This window comes from Hydra vulgaris, chromosome 03 (genome assembly GCF_038396675.1).
Source record: "Hydra vulgaris chromosome 03, alternate assembly HydraT2T_AEP".
Lineage (NCBI taxonomy): Eukaryota > Metazoa > Cnidaria > Hydrozoa > Anthoathecata > Hydridae > Hydra > Hydra vulgaris.
The window spans coordinates 22,806,753-22,827,911 of NC_088922.1; the positions used below are offsets into that span (position 1 = coordinate 22,806,753).

General features: G+C 29.7%; 1 protein-coding gene across 1 annotated transcript; it reads right to left on the reverse strand.

Moving 5' to 3' along the window:
* Positions 1–350: 350 nt before the first annotated feature.
* Positions 351–1,166, reverse strand: LOC136078567 (E3 SUMO-protein ligase KIAA1586-like). The gene has a single exon (XM_065794344.1). It carries the CDS (start codon positions 1,164–1,166, stop codon positions 351–353), a length of 816 nt encoding a protein of 271 aa, XP_065650416.1.
* Between the last annotated feature and the right edge of the window lie 19,993 nt (positions 1,167–21,159).

A 21,159-nucleotide genomic window follows, 5' to 3' on the forward strand; every position in this document is an offset into this window, starting at 1 on the left:
AGGCCAATTTTGATCTTAGATGCGAGCCCACTGAGCTAATTCAACATCTTTGTCAGCAAGCAACCTTTTTTCAATTGACTCTTTTAGGTTTATATAAAAGGCGTTAGGATTAATAGCTGAATTGTTTTTGGAATTTTTATTGTGAAGTAAAACTCCATGAAAACGGAGATTCTGTGCTGAAACTAAATCAAACTTGTAATAGAAACCACCATTATTTCTTCTTTCTTCGAATACTTGAACAAGAGCTTTAATTTTTTGATTTGCTTTGTATAGATCAATATTGCGCTCTTGTAGGTCCAAACTCAATTCCGATAATTCTTGGAGAGCATCACACATTAATCCTGGATCCATTAAAAACTCTGTTGAAGTAATTTTTTTTTTAAACCTGCACAAGTGGATTTTTCGTTTTTGTCCCTTGTAGGATCAACCATCGCTTCCTCAAAATGTTTCACAAGTGCTTCGTAATTTTCCCATACTGCAAAAACTGAACGGAAACTAGATGACACCCAACGTGTATTTAAAATTCGACCAATTTTCAGCAGCTGAATATTAAGTAATTCTGCGCATGAACGTAACTCTCTGCTATTTTTTGGGGAAGCATGATACACAACGTAAAGCTTATCAAGAAATGATTTGAATCTGTTAATACTTGAGATCACCCTAATAGTATCGCCAACTGATAGTTCCAGTCTATGATTAGCACAATGCCAAACTATAACAAAAGGAAACTTTTCAGTGATTAATTTAAAAACGCCACTTTTGCATCCTAACATCACTGCTGTGCCATCGCATGCTACAGAAACTAAATAATTTTTCAAATATTCATCTTCCATCCCATAAGAATGAAGAAATTCAAGTAAAGCAACAAATAGTCCTTTAGCCGTAACACTTTCAGGCTCCACTAAATCCAAAAATAAATTGATTGGTGAATTCATTCCGCTGCCTTTTACACAGCACCGAATGTACACTATCAGTGTTGATTTTTGGCATATAGTGGTTGATTCATCAATAATTATTAAAATCTTACTCTTTGACTTTATGACTTCTGCAATAATTTTTTTCCTCATTTCGTTACCTATATGATTGACAATATTAATACATGCGTTTGTAGAATGAGGAATACGACCCAATTCAACTCCATTAATTTCTTGAAGATCAATTTCCATTTCAAAATTATTAAAAGATTTCCTTTAGCAACTTTATATGCAGTTCGAAAAATGTTTGCTGTTACAATTTTCTCACGCGTTAAAGATTTTAAAATATTGTTTGACAGAGTCTCTTTTTAGCTTTTTCTACCATCTTTAATGCAGCTTGATGTCCTACAGATTCTTTGTGATCAAATATTTTCTTACGTAACGAACTTAACTGTTGCTTTCTATTTTCACCATAATAAGAAACTTCATTATTAAACCATTCTTTAGATATTTTTATTCCCATCTTAGCTTCTACGTCAAGTGTTTTCACTTTTTGGCAGGTAGTGCAACCGAGCTATTTTTGTCGAAAACAAAGCCACTCGTTTTTGAAACAAAACTCTGTTTTTTGCTCTAAAGTCCAGCAACTTGGCCAGCTATAATTGGTGTCATTGTCTGAAGAAGGTAAACCTGATGTTGTAATTTTGATTTATTATTTACTTGTTTACTTTAATTTTTATTATTCGTAATATTTGTAAATAATTTGTATCACAAACGGAAAAGTTTAAAATTTGTATTTATTTATTTTATTTATATTTACTAAGTTCAAAGTTCTTCAACAGCGGTTCTCGTGACAAGACCTGTATGGTCTTCTTTGAGTTCCCGCGTTCTTTATCTTTATCCTTTACTTTTATTTATTTATTTTTAACGATTTCTTTGCATGTAATTTTTCTTATTGATATGTTTGTAAATATTGTAATAAAGAACAAAAAAAAAAAAATAAATAAATAAATTGTAATGATTCTTCTTGATTTTGCTAAAGCCTTTGATAAGGTTAGTCACTCGCTTCTACTTGTCAAACTACGTGCGTAAGGCTTCGACACAAGTACACGTAGCTAGATAGCATCATTCCTAAACAGCTGCAGTCAAAGAGTCGTACAAGGTAACTAAATTTCTGATTGGTTAGATGTTCTCAGTGGTGTTCCGCAAGGTTCTGTAATAGGACCCCTTCTCTTTGTTATCTTTATCAACAATATGCCAAGCCTTACTCATTACTGCTGTAAACTCTTTGCCGAAGTTACAAAACTATAGCCGTTATTAAAGACTCCTCTGACTACCAACTTCTCCAAGAGGACATTGATTGCCTGGTTAAATAAGCCCACACATGGGGCATGAGTTTTAACGAGGACAAGTGTAAAGCCATGTTCTTTGAAAAGAGAATTAGTAACACTGCGTTTATTGACAATGCCTGACTCGCACGTAATGTTTACCATAACCAACCTCATCGGCATATGCCAAAGTCTTAGTGAGACCACCTCCGAGCGTGACCTTGATATCATTGTTAATGACCAACTTAAGTGGCAAGACCAAGTCGCACACGCTATAGCCTAAGCTAACACAGGACTAGGCATGTTAAAAAGAACATTCCATTATTGGGACATTAACAGCTTTCGTTGAACTTGAGGTTGAACTTTGTAAACCAAACTCACTAGCTCCAGCACTAAACGTGCTACGACCAGCCAACGTCATCGTCTTCAACGTCAAGCCGAAGCAAACTCTTTTACAAAGAGAATTCTTCCTCTGTAATCACATCGTATGATGCAATCAATTGCATCATGACTGGAACATCTTCCAAACTCCATCGTATTTGCCGCGTGAGTTAACGCTTTTAAAAGTCAACTAAACTTATTTTTTCCAAAAATTTTAATTAAAAACAAAACGATTTAACATTTATCATAGGAGGACTTCGTTAGTTGTCCTGCTTGCAAATGCTTAAGCATTTGCTATAAATTATATATATTATTATTATTGTAAATTTGCTCTTTCCGCTAAAAAGATAAATGGTATGCAGTCTCTTGCAAAAGTTTAGAATAAGTTTAGTATTTTTTAGGTAAACCCATAATTTATTGAAAATGACATACACAAAGCTAAGATTTAATTTATGTTATATTCATACATGTGTATGTATTCATTCATGTGTATGTATATAACATAAATTAAATCTTAGCTTTGTGCATGTCATTTTCAATAAATTATGGATTTACCTAAAAAATAATTAACTGACTTTAAACTTTTTCAAAAGTTTAAAGTCAGTGTAACACAGCTTTTACCATAGATTCCTCCAACCAACTAAATGTATTTTAACTTAACTTTAACAGAAATTAAGTGGATCAGCGTTTTTGTTGTTTTGATTTTTGCAAATAACTTAGCCTAATATTAGATAATTCTTATTAAAATAAATAGTATTAAAAAGGAATTAGCACCATAAAGTGGTTTTGTTCTTCATCTTTATGTTACAATAACGTAATTACAAAAAAAGAAGATGGAGCTAAAATAAAGTATTATTCCCTACCAAAAAATGAAAATCTTCAAACACAATATCGAGAGATCTTAAAAACTAAAGGTATGAATTGGAAGAACGGACACATTTGTTGTAAACGCTGGAGTTCAGAAAAAAGGGAACACTTCAACTCATTACCCGATGTCCCACCATCTCAGTATATTATTTATAAAAATAAATATAATAAATGTTTTATTCGATTTAAACGAGTTAAAGAACCAACACCTTTTGATAAGCAAAAATTGAATTCGTATAATAAAATTAGATATTGTTAACAACCTAATTCATCAAGAAACTCCTACTACTACTGTGCATTCATGTCAGAAATCTCTTACTAGAAGAATAATTTCAAAATATATTCCTAAACTTAAGCGTCGTTCTTCAAAATTGCAGCTAAATTCTATGTTATCTAACCATGAGCGAGACAAGGTTTTTTCAAACCGAGACGAGACCGAGACGAAAAGTTAGTACTTCTCGTGAGACCGAGAACGAGACGAGACGAGAAATTTAACAATTTATGAAAACAAATTTATTAAAATCTAAGTAAAAAAAAATGTAAACATGGTTTTGACAAATAGACACAATTGACATTTGTCAAATGTAAACAACTTTTTCAAATATTAATTCAGAATTTTTTTGCCAAACTTTTCCAACAAGACAATGTTTTCTCTGATTAAGATGATTTGTTCTACTTTTTCTGGGTGTAAGTTGTGTCTAGATGATCGGACGACATTTCCACCTGAGCTAAAAACTCTTTCTGATTTAGTTGAACTTGCTGGAATAGCTAAAATTTGTCTAGCTAATGAAGAGAGTTCTGGCAATGTATTTGAATGTAATTTCCACCAATCAAGAATCGGAAAGTCTTTTTTGGCATCAGGGAGATACTCATACTGACACATTTCGCTCAAAATAGGATTCAGTTTAGATGTTGGCTCTTGTTTTTCAAGTCTAACGTTTAACTTGCGCTTCAGTTTTGAATTAGGGGACAAATCTGCTGAAAGGACTCTGGCAACAGGTTGGCACTCAACATTATCCTTAACCTGTGAGGCTAACCATTCTTTTGTTGTTTGAAATTTTTTGAAGAGCTTCAAGTGAAGTCCCTTAAAAGCAGGATTTAAGTAGTTTGCTGCAGCACTCAATAAGTTTCCAGTGTGACAAAAAAGAAATCTTTTCTCAATGCAGCTTTTCAAGTTTTTTGCATACAAGACACCGTAGCCATTTTTTCCATCCGTCTCAATAAATTGATCAATTTTGTCATGGATTAAATGAAGAGAATCGGCGACAGTGTTAATTGTTGGAATAGACTCAGCCGACCACCTTTCTGTAGCTTCTTTAAGTGGTGCCAAAATTTCTACTGCTCCCTCGATTGATTTCCACCGTGATGCACTGATGGTCTTTGAAGAAAAAATCTTCATTTGCACATAAGCTGATAATTACACTCTTTAGATGTAGGACATAAGCCATGCAATCCAGTTGACTATTCCATCTTGTGTCAACAGATTGACGTAACTGTCTAAAATTGGTTCCTTGAGCGTCTGATTCTGATTCAAGCAACTCAGCTGCAACTGTTGACTGGTGAGTTAAAGAAGCCAAACCTTTGCATGTTTGCAACGCATCATCCATTCCAGCAGTCATTCCAAATGAGTCTCGAATTGCACATTGCAAAATATGATTGTTGCAAAAGTATTGGTCAAGGCGCTTTGACAATTTGACTGCAAGTTTCATGTTTCTTGCCTGGTCGTTCACGCAGTACATTGGCAAATCAGCAGACAAATTTAGTTCTTCTAAGAAAGAATTCAGCTTTCCTTCAATTAAGATACCTGTGTGTCTGCCTGGGAACTGATGGACATGGGGTGTCCAGTGATGTAGTCTCCAGTTTTCGTCAATAACATGAAAAGTCCAAGAGATGTAGCTGTCCTGAGCTCTAGAAGTCCAAAGGTCAGAAGTAAATGCAGCACATTTTAGATTTGGCGTAATCTCCGTTATTATGCTCTTTATTCCAGCTTGAACTTCTCTTGACCGAATTGAAAGCTTTCTTGAATATGTTGTTCTGTGATGAAGGCTCAGTTTAGGGTTTGCAATGTCAAACAATTTCTTGAAACCTCTTCCTTTGACTGCTAAAAAGGATGCCAGATCAGTGCAAAAGTAATCCAGCATTGCAGAGTCAAACTGTTTTTGAATGGAATTGTCTTTGTCATATTTGGACTTTGTTTCAAGCATTTCGACCATGGTTCGTTGTTTCTTCTTAGGAGGGAGAAGAAGAGAGTCGTCAGTTTTTTCAGAATACTCAACGTAATCTTGGCTGTGTTTTTTTTTCGAGGTGACGATGAAGTCCGCTTGTGTTTCCATCTTTTGTTTTCAAAGACTTTTTGCACGCCTTGCATTCAGCACCGTCACTTGTTTTTTGAAAATATATCCAGATTTTGTTTTTTCTTGGTGACATTTTTGATCGTTGAAATGAGGCAAGAATATTTCTTTTCAATATGAACAATATGTATCAAGTTGAATTCCACTGGTAAACTAATGAAATTAAGTCGAAAGTGCACCATTTTATACAAAAAGTTTTTGTATTTAAAATCTAATTAAAAATATTTAAAATCTAATTAAAATTTTTTAATTAGATTTTTAAAAAAAATCTAATTAAAAAATCTAATTAAAAATCTAATTAAAAATTTAATTAGTTTTTGTCAAAAACAAATTAAGTTTTTAATTAGATTTATTAAAATTACGGAGTCAAAATATTAATTGATTAAAAAAACAAGTTATTAAGCATTTTGTAAATTATAATAATTTTTAATTTGGAAAATAATATAATATTCAAGTCTCGTTCTACTTCTCGCAAGAATTTTCTATTTCTCGTTTCTCACGAGAAGTCCTATTTCTCACGAGAAACGAGAACGAGACGAGATCTCGCTCATGGTTAATGTTATCTAGTTCATTAAAAAACAATGAATCATTAAAAGAAAAACACGAAGAAGCTAATGTAAAAATCAAGAGACTAGAAAATAAAAATAAAACCTTACAAATAAAAGTAAAATTTCTCCAAAAATCTAAAAATAAATTGCAAAAAGAAGTTGAAAGTAACAAAAAAATATGTTCATTATCAACAATATTATCATATCCTAATCTTATAATAGATAATAAACCTTCATCATTTAAATACCTTTGTGGTTTATCTATTGAAAAGTTTAATGTTTTATTCGATGTTACATGTTTACAAGCTATTGAATATCAAGATTGTATCCATATTTACAAGCCATTGAATATCAAGATTTTAAAGGCACTGGTAATCGAGCTTTAGATACAAGAACTGAATTATTTTCAATTTTAACTATTTGTCGTCATCCATTACACTTGGGAGTTATGGCACATATGTTATCAGTTTCCAAAAGTACAGTTAATAGACTTTTGTTGCATGGGTAGTATTTTTAGAAACATTGTTTGATGAAGTTGATCTTTATCCTGATGATGGATATTTATTAAAAATAATGCTAGAAATATTTTTCAAGGCTGGACATGGTCTAATTGATATGATTATAGACTGCATAGAATTTAAATTTCAACAAGCAACTAATTTTGATTTGAACATTCTTATGTTTTAACATTACAAAAACACACAAACAAGAAAAGCATTAATTGGTATTTCACCTCATGGAAGTAGTCATTTGTTCAGTGATATTTATCCAGGTTCAATATTAGAAAGTGCAATAACAGAAAAAACTGGTGTGTTTTGTTGGCTTGCCCCTGAATATGAATTAATGGCTGATCGAGGTTTTGCGTTGTAAATAACTTGTATTCTTTATGTGGCCAATCTGATATTGGTGTGTTTGAAAAGATATTGTCCATTAAAAATTTTACCACATCCCACAAAATGTTGTTTTTCTGGATAAGGAAGTATTTAGCAGTTTTTAATTCAGGATGATAGGACATAAGAAAGCAGTAGTTTAGTTGTGTACGAACCATTTGAACTTGTGTTTGAAAAAAATAGGCAGGTGATTTAAATAAGTTTGACAATGGTTCTTTTGAATTTTCTCCTTTGATTTTTATTTCAAGTAATACATTTGGAGCTATCAAAGCATCAGGACTTGAACTGTATGTTTCATCTTCTGTTAAAGTAAAGAAACCACATGGTGTAGCATTAGATAAAGACTGGTTTAAAAAAAATAACAATGCTTCTTTTTCAAATGGTGACCTCAACGGAAATTTCTAAACCAGTTATTAAATAAATCACTTTCATTAAGTCCTTCTTTTCCAATTTTCCAATAGAATTCAAACTTTTTTTTACCATAAACACCTAACAACACAGGAAGTTGACTTCCAGTTATTTTGTTTTTTCTTATGTTTAGCCATGCGTGTGAGTTTTTCTCAACATTTTTATAATTTGCATATTCACTAGAATCGTTAGGGTATATGTTCTGAATGTTAACATTTATTTCTGTTGCATTTTCTTGTATGTGTTGCTGAATACAATTGCAAATATGTTGCGATGATAAAAAATTGTTTTCTTTGATTGTTAAAATATTTTTATTTTTTATAGTTATTTTAGGAATATTATCTTCTTTAGTAGATTTTGTATTAGTAGAATTTCCAAAAGTACATACTATATTATTTTTAGGAATAGTATAAATTGTTCTTTCCATTACACGATTAATATTATATTTTATTGTGGTTAACTTTTTAATATCTAAAAAAGTAAGTTTAGCATTATAGGTTTCATTTTCTTTGACATATTCATGATCCATCAAGCAACAACAGCCATTTTCATGAAGCGATAATTAAGGTGGTCAAAAAGTAATGAAGACTTTACACTTAATTTAGATAAAACTTTTTAACAATGCGATTCAAAAGGGATTTGTGTATCTTTTATTTCAGACTTTATATTAAGTTTCATTTTAAGAATATCTCTTTTGAATTTTGAATTTTCTGGGTCTGTAACAATAATTTTTTCCTCATGTACATTGTTGTTTTTTTTGAAGCAAAACGCGCTGAAGTAAGTTTAATTTGACGAAGTGGAATCATAGGTATTGACCCTCTTTTACTCTGACAATGCCATTTTTAAAGTTGTTCAGTACAAGTAAGGAATAATATTTTTTCTTTTGTTTCATAAAGTACTTTAAAAAGAATAACAATGCAAGAACATGGCAACATAGCCCACTGACACCAACAGGGCATTCGCAATAAGATTTTTGTGAAAAGTTGTTTTTAAATTAAATTACAGCAGTACGAATTTGTTCTCGGTAAGATTTATTAATAAGTCCTCTAACAAACAACATATCAGGTAAACTAAAATCTGTTAAAGCTTTAACAATCACAATTTTTCTGCTTGTTAAAATAATATACCCTTTTTGTTGCTGTCCCAAACTGCCTTCTGTTTTATTTGAAGCATACTTTTTAAACATGACGTTAAATAAGGAGACAATGAATCGTCACTAGTCCAAGGAGCAGTTAAAGGCGGGATATTTGTAGGCTCCAAGAAAGTTTTAAATTCAAAAATTCTTTCTGCTTTTCTTTTTAGTTTTCTGGTTAGGGATGGATAGTTTAATGGATGGATATGTAACTCATCTAAAGTGCCACTTGTTGATAAGCCATGGTCTGTTAGCCATTTTATAAAACCTTTTTTTTAAGTAAAGTATCATTCATTGTTTTTTATTTTCAAAAAATAGATTATTACGGATTCATTAATCCCCTATGAAGATTTCACCAAATCTCCTACGCCGAAACCAAATTTTAACTGAAGGTTTAACTGAACATTTAAAGTTTTTTTTTTTTTAATAATTTGAGGATTTTAAAAAAACTTCAAACTTTCTCATCTCAAAAGAATGATTAGGTGGCAAACAGTGTTAATACCCCTCTAACCACTACCCAAGCCTTTCAAAATTGTGTCAAACAACTATCAAATATTTTTATAAGTTGTTTCTGAATTAGTTTTCGTTGACAAGTGTAAGTATCTAGGTCATATAATTGAATAAACTGCTATTAAACTTTATTACGATTGAAAATAAATTTATTTAAAAATTATTTGAAAAAAAAATCTATTACTATTTAAAGGAGTATTATTATTCGTTAAACGAATCTTAAATAATAATATATGTAAACCACTTTATTTTTCTGAATATGCTCATTATATTATTTTTTATGAGGATGACAATTTTTAAGTTCTGTTCCAATTTTTTTTTTTTAATTTTTGATTTGAAAATTTTTTGTTATGATTTTATATTAAAAAAAATTGAGACAATTTTTGACTTAGCTTAATAACTTTAAAATTCAATCATTGTCAATGCCTTAACTTGCGTCTAGACCAAATGTAAAAAATTTCATGGGTTTTGTATTAATATTTAAAGTTATTGTGTTTTAAATTGACTGATTAAAAATGATAGATTTTAAAAAATGATAAAAAATGATAATCATTTCTGATAAAAATGAGTTATATAAAAGGAAGTACCAAATACCAAATTATATAAAAATATTACCCAGATTAGTGAAACCAATTTATTATGCAATATTACACAGTGCTTTAGAAGCCATTATTATATCGCGCAAAAGAGTAATTCCACATCAAAACAACCAATTTTTTTTAAAAATGCAACCCTATGTCCTTGGATTTTCTTTATATTTTTACCATAATTAGTACATTATAAAATAAAATAAATCCCAAAATTTCAAGGTATTACTCCCAACGGTTCGTGAGTAATGGTTGTTTAAATTTTGGCTACTATTATTGTTTTGGTCATTTCCCGCCATTTTTAAGTTTACATTTCTCCTTATAAAACCAAGTCTTTAAACATGTGAATTCTAAAAATAAGTGACTTAGTTAATCTCAAGGTGAGGAATTTGAATATATAAATAAAAAACTCATTTTATAATTAAAAAGTACCTAAATATCAATTATAAATGTTAAAATAATGGACACCTGCCCCAGTAAAATTTCTAGGAGTGCAGTAAATTTTTTACGCTTAAAATTTCAAATTAGATCATTGTATGTTTAAAGGACATTGTGTGAAAAAATCATTTCTGCCAAATACATAGTTTAAAAATTAAATGAAAAATATCACAAAAAAAGCAAATATAATAAATTTATAAATATAATCGTAGTATTCAAAATAAATAAAAATTATGCATACTTGAATTGATATGCAATTTTTTATAATATATCCATTAAAAAATTATTGATTTACAAATATATACTTATTAATTTTGTAAAAATCCTTCTTTGAAAGTTCATATTTGTCTGATATTATTATTGGTGCACTTATTAATGTTATTACATTGGTGATTGGTATCCAACAATAATCATCCCTTTTCAGCCAGAAAAACTGTTCAGATGGATCGTGTGGATGCATAAACTTTATTTTTATATCATTATATTCTTTATCTTTTTCTTCGACTACTGCAATCTACCAAAACAAGTCATATGTGCATGCGTAATATTCGTACTTCTGCATTAGCTCAAAATTTATTAAACTTAAATTTTGGTAACTTGATTTTTTAGTTATATTAATAGATTTTGGGTTTATATCGTTACTAGTTTTTTAAATAACATAGATATTTTCGAAACTGGTATGCAATGGTGAAATCCTCGAGTTCCTGGTATTGTTTTTCCCTTCTCAAATCGTTAAGCTCTAACATTAACCATAGTTTCTTTATCAATTTTAAAGAACTTTATTGTGAGCATATTTTGAGTGCAAAATTCAAACATTGCATCGATTGTTAGTATTTGATTTTTCGTTGGACGTTACAAATTTCTCTTGCTATTGTGCGTTTTACTGTACCACCTATTGCATCGCAAGAAGATTTGCCGTGACTGGTTGCAAAAAATATCCATTCAACTTCCAATAAAAAATCTTCTGAGTGATGGCATAGATTTAGAAAATTTTTATAATTTTTATACTGTCCTCCACATCTATCAGAAAAGTTATACAATTTGAAAATTAAAGGAAGGGTTTCTTTGATATAATTACATAAAACAGTCTGAATTTAATAGACAAAACAGGTATCGTGTATCGCATTGTCAGACATAAAAAAAGTGATTCGTGTAAAACAATGCCATTTACTTTATAGTATAAAAAAACTGGGTGAAGGGTGCATCCAGATTTACACCAATGATAACTTTGGATCTCAACAAATTCATAATTTTCTGAAAAGTCTTAAATCACGATACACTCTTTTTCATTCAATTTGAGTTTTAAATCTTTAAGAAACTTTGTTTGGCATTGTTTGGCAGAAATATACGAGTGAGCTGTTAGTTCATCAATACACTTCACTACTAACTCTTTTAAGTTTCAACAGTTTCTGTTTGTGTGACGAGTTGGGTCCTGTCAGTACCTTGCCATTGATTAAAACTTAACTCGTCATCAAAATCAAGTTCTTCAAGCTCTTCAAGAAGAATTAGCTGAAAGACATCTGTTCCTGGGCAACTCAAACATCTATGAACCATACACTTATTTTTTGAAATGTCACAAACCACCTAAAAAACAAGTTTATTTATTATAATTTACTATTAAATTTTCTATTATAATCATTAAATAATCATAATAATAACTAAAATCATGATAATAATAATTAAAAGTAAAAGTTATATCAAATTTAATTTCCGTACAAACTGATATCTTTTATTAGATTTCCTAACTTATAACGTACATTAAACACACTTATAACTGAAACAAACCTTTTTCATTAAATGTTTATAAGTTATATCCCATTTCATTGCATGTAAAAGAAAAACTGCATTTTGATGATGAACACATACACACACTTACACACCACTTAGGACGCAGACTGCAAAATTTAGAAATTCCAAGATTAATCCCTAGATTTATAACTTTAAATTGGCTGTACAATTCTTTCAGGTTACCCAATAGCAATCGTTTTTGTACTTGTATTCTGTTATTTTTTCTTTTTCCAACACTTACATAATCTTTTTTATCAGACATTGTTTGTGAGTATTCATCATCTTCATAAAAACTTTAAACAATGGAGACAACATTAAGTGGAACACTTTTTCAAGTTTTGTCCAATGGGAGTAAAAGTATGCCACTCTCCTGTTTCATACAACGTGCTGTTCGAATAGCATTCACACTAACTTCAAAGTAGTTAGAAGCATAGTCTCTAGACCAAGATTCAGGAGTTAAAGTGAGAATTTTTAATTTCTTTTTATAGTCAGAAGCATTTATCTTTTCTTTCATCAATAGTGTCAGTTTATCCAGATCAGATGCTTTATTTTGATCTGTTTTTGAATAAGACGCAGTAGAATTATCTATAAAATGCAAATTTCTTATTCCATAATGGGCTGCTAAATCTTCACCAATCTTTTTTATTGATTTTTTCATATTTTTTCATTGCAGATGCAACACGTTGATGTAAAGAAGCAGAATGTTAATTAATAGGAGATTCTCCTAAATCTTCCAGGGATAAATTAATTTGAGTAAATGGTTCATCTTTTTCTGTCAATATTTCATCTACTTCACTAGGGTGTTCTACTGATAAAACTGCCTTTGACTTACAGCTAGCACATAACTTCCACCCAGGTAAAACTCTTAATCCTAAAGGCTTAAAGTGTTTAGCTAACATTAACGATATTGTAAAATTACCTAAAAAAAAAAGGATATTTAAGATACGTGTTGTATACTTTTACAGATAGTATTCATATATTTAAAATCAAATTACCTTTTATTTTTTTTATGCACTTTATAAACATCACAACAATCGCTATTTTTCTTTTCAAATCTTTTTTCAAAGAAGTGAAAATGGCGATTACAAATGCTGAATAGTTCTTCACAAGCACGCAACTCAGATTTCCATAAAATGCTTTGACGAATATCAGTGTCTAGGTCATGTAGTAAAAAAATCACTTTATTTCTAGAATATGAGGTTTTGAAGTCAGAATGCCGTTCTGACTTCAAAACTTTACCAATATCACATGAAATCATTTTGATAATGAATTAAAAAATTTTATACTTGCAAATTTAAAAATGCACAAGTACTAATTACATTATTTATGTAGGATTAGTTGTAACATTTAAATTAGATGAATATGTCTTAATTCAGCAATTAAACTTTGATAATTTGGAAAGACAAGAAAACAAAAAGGAAATAAAAAAATACATTAAAAAAACTTTCATAACTTAAGAAACACTTCGATTGGAATTATCATTTTTCCTAAAGTACCATGGCAATATATATACATTTATACTACAAAAGAAATTTTGCAGAATTGATTCACACAATGTTCTTCAAACATACAATGATTTAATTTGAAATTTTAAGCTTAAAAAATTTACCGCACACCTAAAAATTTTACTGGGGCAGGTGTCCATTGTTTTTAAATTTATAATTGATATTTAGGTACTTTTTAATTATAAAATGAGTTTTTTATTTATATATTCAAATTCCTCACCTTGAGATTAACTAAGTCACTTATTTTTAGAATTTACATGTTTAAAGACTTGGTTTTATAAGGAGAAATGTAAACTTAAAAATGGCGGAAAATGACCAAAACAATAATAGTAGACAAAATTAAAACAACCATTACTCACAAACCGTTAGGAGTTAGACTTTGAAATTTTGGGATTTATCTTACTTTATAATGTACTAACTATGGTAAAAATATAAAGAAAATCCAAGGACATGCGGTTGCATGGCCTGGTTGTTTTGACGTGGAATTACTCAAAAAGGTTTCAGTGCATCCTATTTAGGGTTAAGTTTTTCGGTAAAAACGGTAAATGCACAATCATTGGTCTGTAACTTACACTGTATTACACTAAGGTTAAACTTTCAATTTAAGATAATATTAGAAACAATAAAAAACAAAAAGCTATTAATGTGTTATTAGCTATTAATAAGTTGCAGTTAAGGTGGTACAACACCAAATAAATAAAAAAATGAAATAACCTCCAAAATAAAAATGCTTTTAAATACAGTTTATTCAAATGATTTAAATAAAAAAAATAATTTTTTTTTTTTTTTAAAATTAGCATTAGGACCATAATGGTGGAAAAAAATGCCTTTTTTGACTAAATTTCAAAACATAATATCTAAGGCTAGCCATCATCATATGACCTGAAATTTTATACACTTACTCTAAACACTATTTTATTCCGTTTAACAGAAAGATTTTTTAAGTATCAAAGTAAATGATGAGTTATGTAGATTTTCCTCATATTTTTTTTTTTTTTTTGACGTTTAAGAGAGATCCGACTAAAAAAAAATTACTGATCATAAAAAAAAACCCATCTGTTAAACAAATTTTATAGGTATTTCGAGCAAGTACTGAAAATTTCAGATCAAATGAACAATGCTAACTCAAGAAACTGTGTTTTGAAGTTTAAGCAAAAACAAAAAAGCGCGAACTGAGATAAACAGCTTTGAAAAATTCTTGATAAATTATTTACAATATTAATTTAAAATCCTTCTGAAACATATCTGTCATTACATTCTTTTGCTTTCTCCTCATCTAGGTGATCTTTTTTGATGGCTCTTAGAGTTTTTCTTCTTTTTTTCCCCTTTTCTGATGACTTGCGTCTCATTTGACTAATCCTTTTTTTATTTTTAAAAGTCGCTGAAATGTTTGATACCTTACCATGTAAACCAAAATGTCTAAAAACACTAATAACACCCTTTGCACCATCATTGTATGTTAAAATAGCTGAATACGTTCCCATTTCCAGTGTTGATTTAGAAACAAAAACTCTTTTTAGTACACGAGCCCAAATAAGTCCATTAAGTGCCTCGTTAGCATTTTGTGTGTTTCCATGTAAACATTTTGATAACAATTCATCTAATAGTAAATTTATAATTATTGGTAGAATTAAATCTTTTATCCACAGAGGTATGGTAGATTTGAGTTTATAATTCTTTTGATTTAGAGCCCAGTATTTGCACCAACTATATTTTCCACGAGGACAAAACTGGTGGCGTGTGTTGGAATTAGAAAAATCGGTGAAGTGGAAAAGTATGGCATAAACTGCTTTCTTCATTAAATACAAGTTTCCCACATTAGATCTGATTGCAAGACCATAGAAATTTTGCATTGGATTAATGCAGTTTTCAGTAAGTTTACCTCTGCCTGATATTGGTTTTTTAGTACCTTTTTGGGCTTTGACAAGGCTTCGTAGACGTGTTTCTAACCGTTTTTGAACATGTTCAACACATTCCAGTTTTACAGGCATAATACCATACTCTTTGTAAGGATCTGCTATTATTAGATCATTAAAAGAAGATGTATCTCGATCTCCTAGATATTCTTTATATATCAACTTATTTTTTTGTAAAGATCTCTTAAACATAGCCACAGCTCCTACAGATTCCATACTACCCGATGAATCCTTGTGATTCGATTCGCACTGGTGATCAACTAACCAACACTGATATTCTGGAGTTCCTCTTTTAGATCTCTACATTTTACATCCATTGCAATGTTTGGTAAATATATCTGCATCAATACATTTATCACTACAAACAGCAGTTACAACACCAATTATGACCTCGCTTTTGCCATGAACCATCAATAGAAATTCTAACTTTTTTCATTTCAAGAGAGTTGTTTATTGATTTGGTTTCAAAAGCAGCTTTTTGCATACTTTCCTCAGTAGCAATTTTGTATACTAACATGGCAGTTTTATTTAACTTATTAAAGCAATTAGGTGACAAACAATAAAGATTCATACAGAAGGAAAAAGTTTTTATCGACTCATGACCAGCACCTATTTCTCGCAATCCGATGACAGCTCGCAGGTTGATCTCATATGGTGATTCTAGAGATGAAAGTTCTTTTTTAACAGTATCAATAGGAAACTCATTTGTGTTTAAAGAATTTTTTATTGGAAATTTGTTAATCAAAGATAACCAACGTTATCTTTGATTAACAAATTGGCAGTTTCATAGTTTTAATTAAAGTTGAAATTAGAATGATATAAAGATGATTAGTAAAGAGATAATAAATTTAGTGAGCCTACAGCCAATATAAACTTTTGTTGGAAACATGCTAAAACAAACGGGTATTTTTATAGCCACAAATTAAAAAAATTATATTTAAAAACATATTTGAACTTAGGACTTTAAACAAAAATATTGAAATTTTAATACTTCAGAAATTTTAATACTTTAGAATAAAATAAAACGTTCATAAACCCTTGATTAATTTTAACCATGGCGCTCTATAAGTAACAGGCCGTGACAAGCAAAATTCAGAAAAAAATGTGAGGGCCGATTTTAAATTCTTGAATATATTATGAAAAGGACTCAGATGATATAAAAAAAAACTTGGTTGCTTCGTTTACTTCTTTACTTTGTCAGTTATAAAAATGGTGAAAAAATGCTGTTTCTATGGTGCTCGACAAATTACTTATCACAGAAAAAAAACTCAAACGATTCGAAAACGTCGGTTTATAGATTTCGAAGAGACGAAGAAGAGAGAATACGTTGGATAAGATGTATTCCTAATGCAAACTTAAAAGTGTCAAGCAATACTGTAGTCTGTGAACTGCATTGGCCCATAAACTTTGAAAAAATTAAAGTAAAAGGAAGAGAACGACCAAAGAACCCACCATCAATTTGGCCTAATGTCCCTCTCAGTTAAATACCAACATCTATACCCTCTTTAAGATCAACTAAACGTGCATCATCCTCAAGCCGAAATAATTTTGACGAAATTGATTTATTTTAAGATAATTTTGATTTTGACGTTTTTTGTAATTTTAATTAATTAAAATAATTTTATTTACGTAATTTTTCTGTAGAAATTGTAGCCTTTATTTCAGAGCGCAAACTTTATGTACAATCTACACACTTTAATTATGCAACACCAAAATTTTTCATTATATTTGATAGTTCTTTAAAGTTTGAAGCCTATTTTAATGATGTGAAAAAAAAATCTAATGTTGTTGTATCTAATGTTGTTAATACGTGGTCTAAATTTGAAGAAGTATTACGATATCTAAACCTTTTGACACCAAATAATAAAGAAATAGTTATGAATGAGCAAGTTAATTCAATGAACACAAGTAAGTACAGTCTTAGTGTAATCATCAGAGCATTTGAGTATTTTGCCACCTCTCGTACACTTTATAAAAAACTACGTGATGATTTTAAACTACCTTCTATTCGAACATTAACATGCATTACCTCAAGAGTATCAAAGTCTAATGATAATTTATTTTTAAAACAAGTTTTTGATAATTTAAGTGATAGTCAAAGAACTTGTATTATTCTTTAGGACAAGGTTTATGTTAAAAAAATGCTATTATACCACGGAGGTGCTGTTTTTGGAAAAGCATTAAGTGACCCAGATTCTTTTGCAAAAACTGTTTTAGGTGTCATATTAACTTGTATGTTTGGTGGACCTAAATTTTAAGTAAAAATGTTACCTGTAAACAAATTAAATTCAGTCGACTGTAGAAGCAGTAAAAGATTCAAATGGCGAAGCAAAAGCTATTATATGTGACGGAAATCGAACTAATCAAGCGTTTTTTAAAAGGTTTGATACATTTCCTGAAAGACCTTGGTTAACCACCTATGGAACTTTTTTGTTGTTTGATTTTATCTACTTGATCAAAAACATCCGAAACAACTCGCTCACAGAAAAAACTGGAGAACTTGTTTTTTATGAAAATAGTGTTGAGAAAAAAGCTTGTTGGAAGCATTTAATAAAACTTTATGAAGCTGAATCAAATTGTCTAATGAAACTTTCTGATTTGAATGAAGTTTCTATTCGACCAAATCATATTGAAAATAAATCTGTTTCTACTTGTCTAAAGGTGTTCTCTGACAAAACATACAATGCTCTTCTTAATCACCCCGAAACCACCAATATCTCAAACATAAGCCAAACTGCCGATTTTATTAAACTTGTAGTCACTTGGTGGAAAATTTTAAACGTAAAAAGTGTTGATGTGGATTGTAGATTTAATGATAATCGACAAGCTGTCATCAGAGATCCGAATGATGAGAGATTAAAGATTATTTTGATTTCGGAGAAATGGCATTACGCATGACAAGTAATTCGGGAAAACGCATAAAACAGTTAACCCATGATACAGGACATTCCATAAATCATACGTGTAAAGGAATTATTGAGCTGACAAAAACATTATTAGAAGAAACACACGAATATGTTCTGTTAGGAAAATTTACAACAGATCCACTTGAAAAAGAATTCAGCAAGTTAAGACAAGGATCTGGTGGCAAATATTTTTTAAGTGTTCAACAAATAATTGAAAAGTTCAATATTTCTAAAGCTTCACTTTTGTTGACATATAACATTAACGAGTCAGCTTCTTATGCAGGACATTCTTGTCAATTTTGTGGATTTTTTCTTGATGAGTCTTCAGCTGAGGTATTTGACAATTTACCAACACTTGAAAAAAGTATAACTGTTCAATCAAAGATGTCTCTTGTTTACATTGCTGGATATGTATCTCGAAATGATGATTTGCCTAACGAAGAGGAACTTTTGACTAAAACAATGTTTTATTTTGAAAGGTTTAATCAATATCTTAAATCAATCGATAGAGGTGGGTTGAAAATTCCTTTTGGTAATACTGTCCAATGGGTTTTCTTCTCATTTGTATTCTTTATCTCTATTAATGACAAAAATTGTCGGACATCCCTGTGCAATATTTTCATGCTAATATCAGAGCATTACTCTTTTGATATGGAGCGATATCATGGTAATATATTGTCAAATATTTTTATTAAAAACTATTGCAAACTTTCAACACCAAAATCAAACAAAGAACCATCTCTTAAAATTTTAAAATTGTCATGTTAGGTTAACATGACAACTTTAAAATTAGGTTAAATGTCAATGACTATTTTTATTGTTATTTATTTGTTGTTATTTAATTGATTCATTAAAGTTTCTGTTTTATAATTTTAAAAGTATTCCTTATTCACACAAGGCATCATAATATATTCTTATTTAAAGATGTAGTTTCCCAGTATTTTTACTATAGTATTTTACAAAATTAAAACCACAGTATGCTATTTAGTTCTCTTTTTTACCTGATTTTAAACTTGTTTTTATTTCATTGTTTTAGGCAATTTTATGAATTAAAGCAATATAATTTTTTATGAAAATTTTGAAAAAGATCTATAAATCGTTTTTATAAATTTATATAAATCTTTACTCTATCTATTGTATTACATAACGGGAGACATTAAATAGAAGTTTTTTTGAATACAAATTATATTCATCATTTATTTTTTGAAATGTCGACCCCCACATTATTTTCTGAATTTTGCGTGTCACGGCCTGTTACTTATAGAGCGCCATGATTTTAACCAATTTCTTTGTTGCCTTGATTTAGTTTTTTTTTTTTTTTTTTCTTTCTCTGTTTTAATATAATATAAGATTTTACAACTTCGTAATATAAGATTTCAATAAATAAAATAAGTAAAACAGATAGGGGCTCAATAAAGATGAGGATGACAGTACGTTATCGCAATCTTTTCATAGAGCCCCTATAACAAGATTTCAAAAAAATATCGTAATATGTTACAATATGCGTAATAAAATTTCAATAAATTATCGTAATAAAACGCGTAATTCGCTAATAAAATTGATAAGCAACCAACAAAAGTAGAAATAAAACAAAAACAGATTTATGAGAAATTATTCAAAGTATCATTAACCAAAAACGTTTCTTATATTTTAAAAATTTCTTTTTTTGTTAAAAACTTGAAAGAACTTAACGAATTTACCGTACCTTTGAATCCTTTTTGAAAAGTATTCCATACTTTTGGACCTCGATATAGAATGCTGTACTCTGAATATTTGTTTATTATCCGAGGCAGTTTATATGTGTTGGACATATTCGCTCTAAGATTATAGCTATCATTTTTATTTATTTTAAACTTGTTATTAAAGCTTATAGGAGAGATATTGTGATTATAACGATACATGAAAATTAAATGCTTGTAGATATTTATTTCAAACACATTCATCATTTTCATATCTTTCATTAAGGGCTTAGCGTGTTCACACCTATTTTTTGAGTAAATGATTCTGCAGGCATGTTTTTGTAGACTATAAATTTTTTTAATCTTTGCCGCTTGAGTACTTGGCCATGAAATGTTTGCATAGCTGATGAAGCTATGAATTAGCCCAAAGTAGATTAATTTAAGACTATTTTTATTGACGTAGGAGCGAACTCGATTCTTCAAACCTATTATTTTTCAGGATAATTTTTCATCAACAATGATTCCTAAGAATCTTATATTGGATTGCTTATTTACTAGTTTATCATTTAGAGATAGGTTAGGCAACTTGAGAGGAAGATTTTCTTCTTGTGTTTTTTTGTGAAATAGTATATACTTTGTTTTCTCAGCGTTAAGTGAGAGTTTATTTGCCTTAAACCAGTTGTTTACTTTACACAGTTCAATATTCATGTCTGCATATAATTTCTTGATATCATTGTTGGTGAGAAATAAGTTTGTGTCATCTGCAAACATGACCGAGTTCATTTTTAAAGATGCATTACAAAAGTCATTTATATATATTAGAAAAAGAAGTGGACCAAGTATTGATCCTTGCGGGATTCCACATATGACATTTAGTACTCCAGATTGGACATTATTTACATATTGTTTTCTGTTTGTAAGATAGCTTTTAATCCAATAATAAGTTTTATTTATTATTCCGTAATGCCTTGATTTATCTAAGAGAATGCAATGGTCCACTGTATCGAATGCTTT

Coding starts and splice junctions, on each gene's coding strand:
- LOC136078567 (XM_065794344.1), bottom strand. CDS start 1,166: ATGGAAATTGATCTTCAAGAAATTAATGGAGTTGAATTGGGTCGTATT.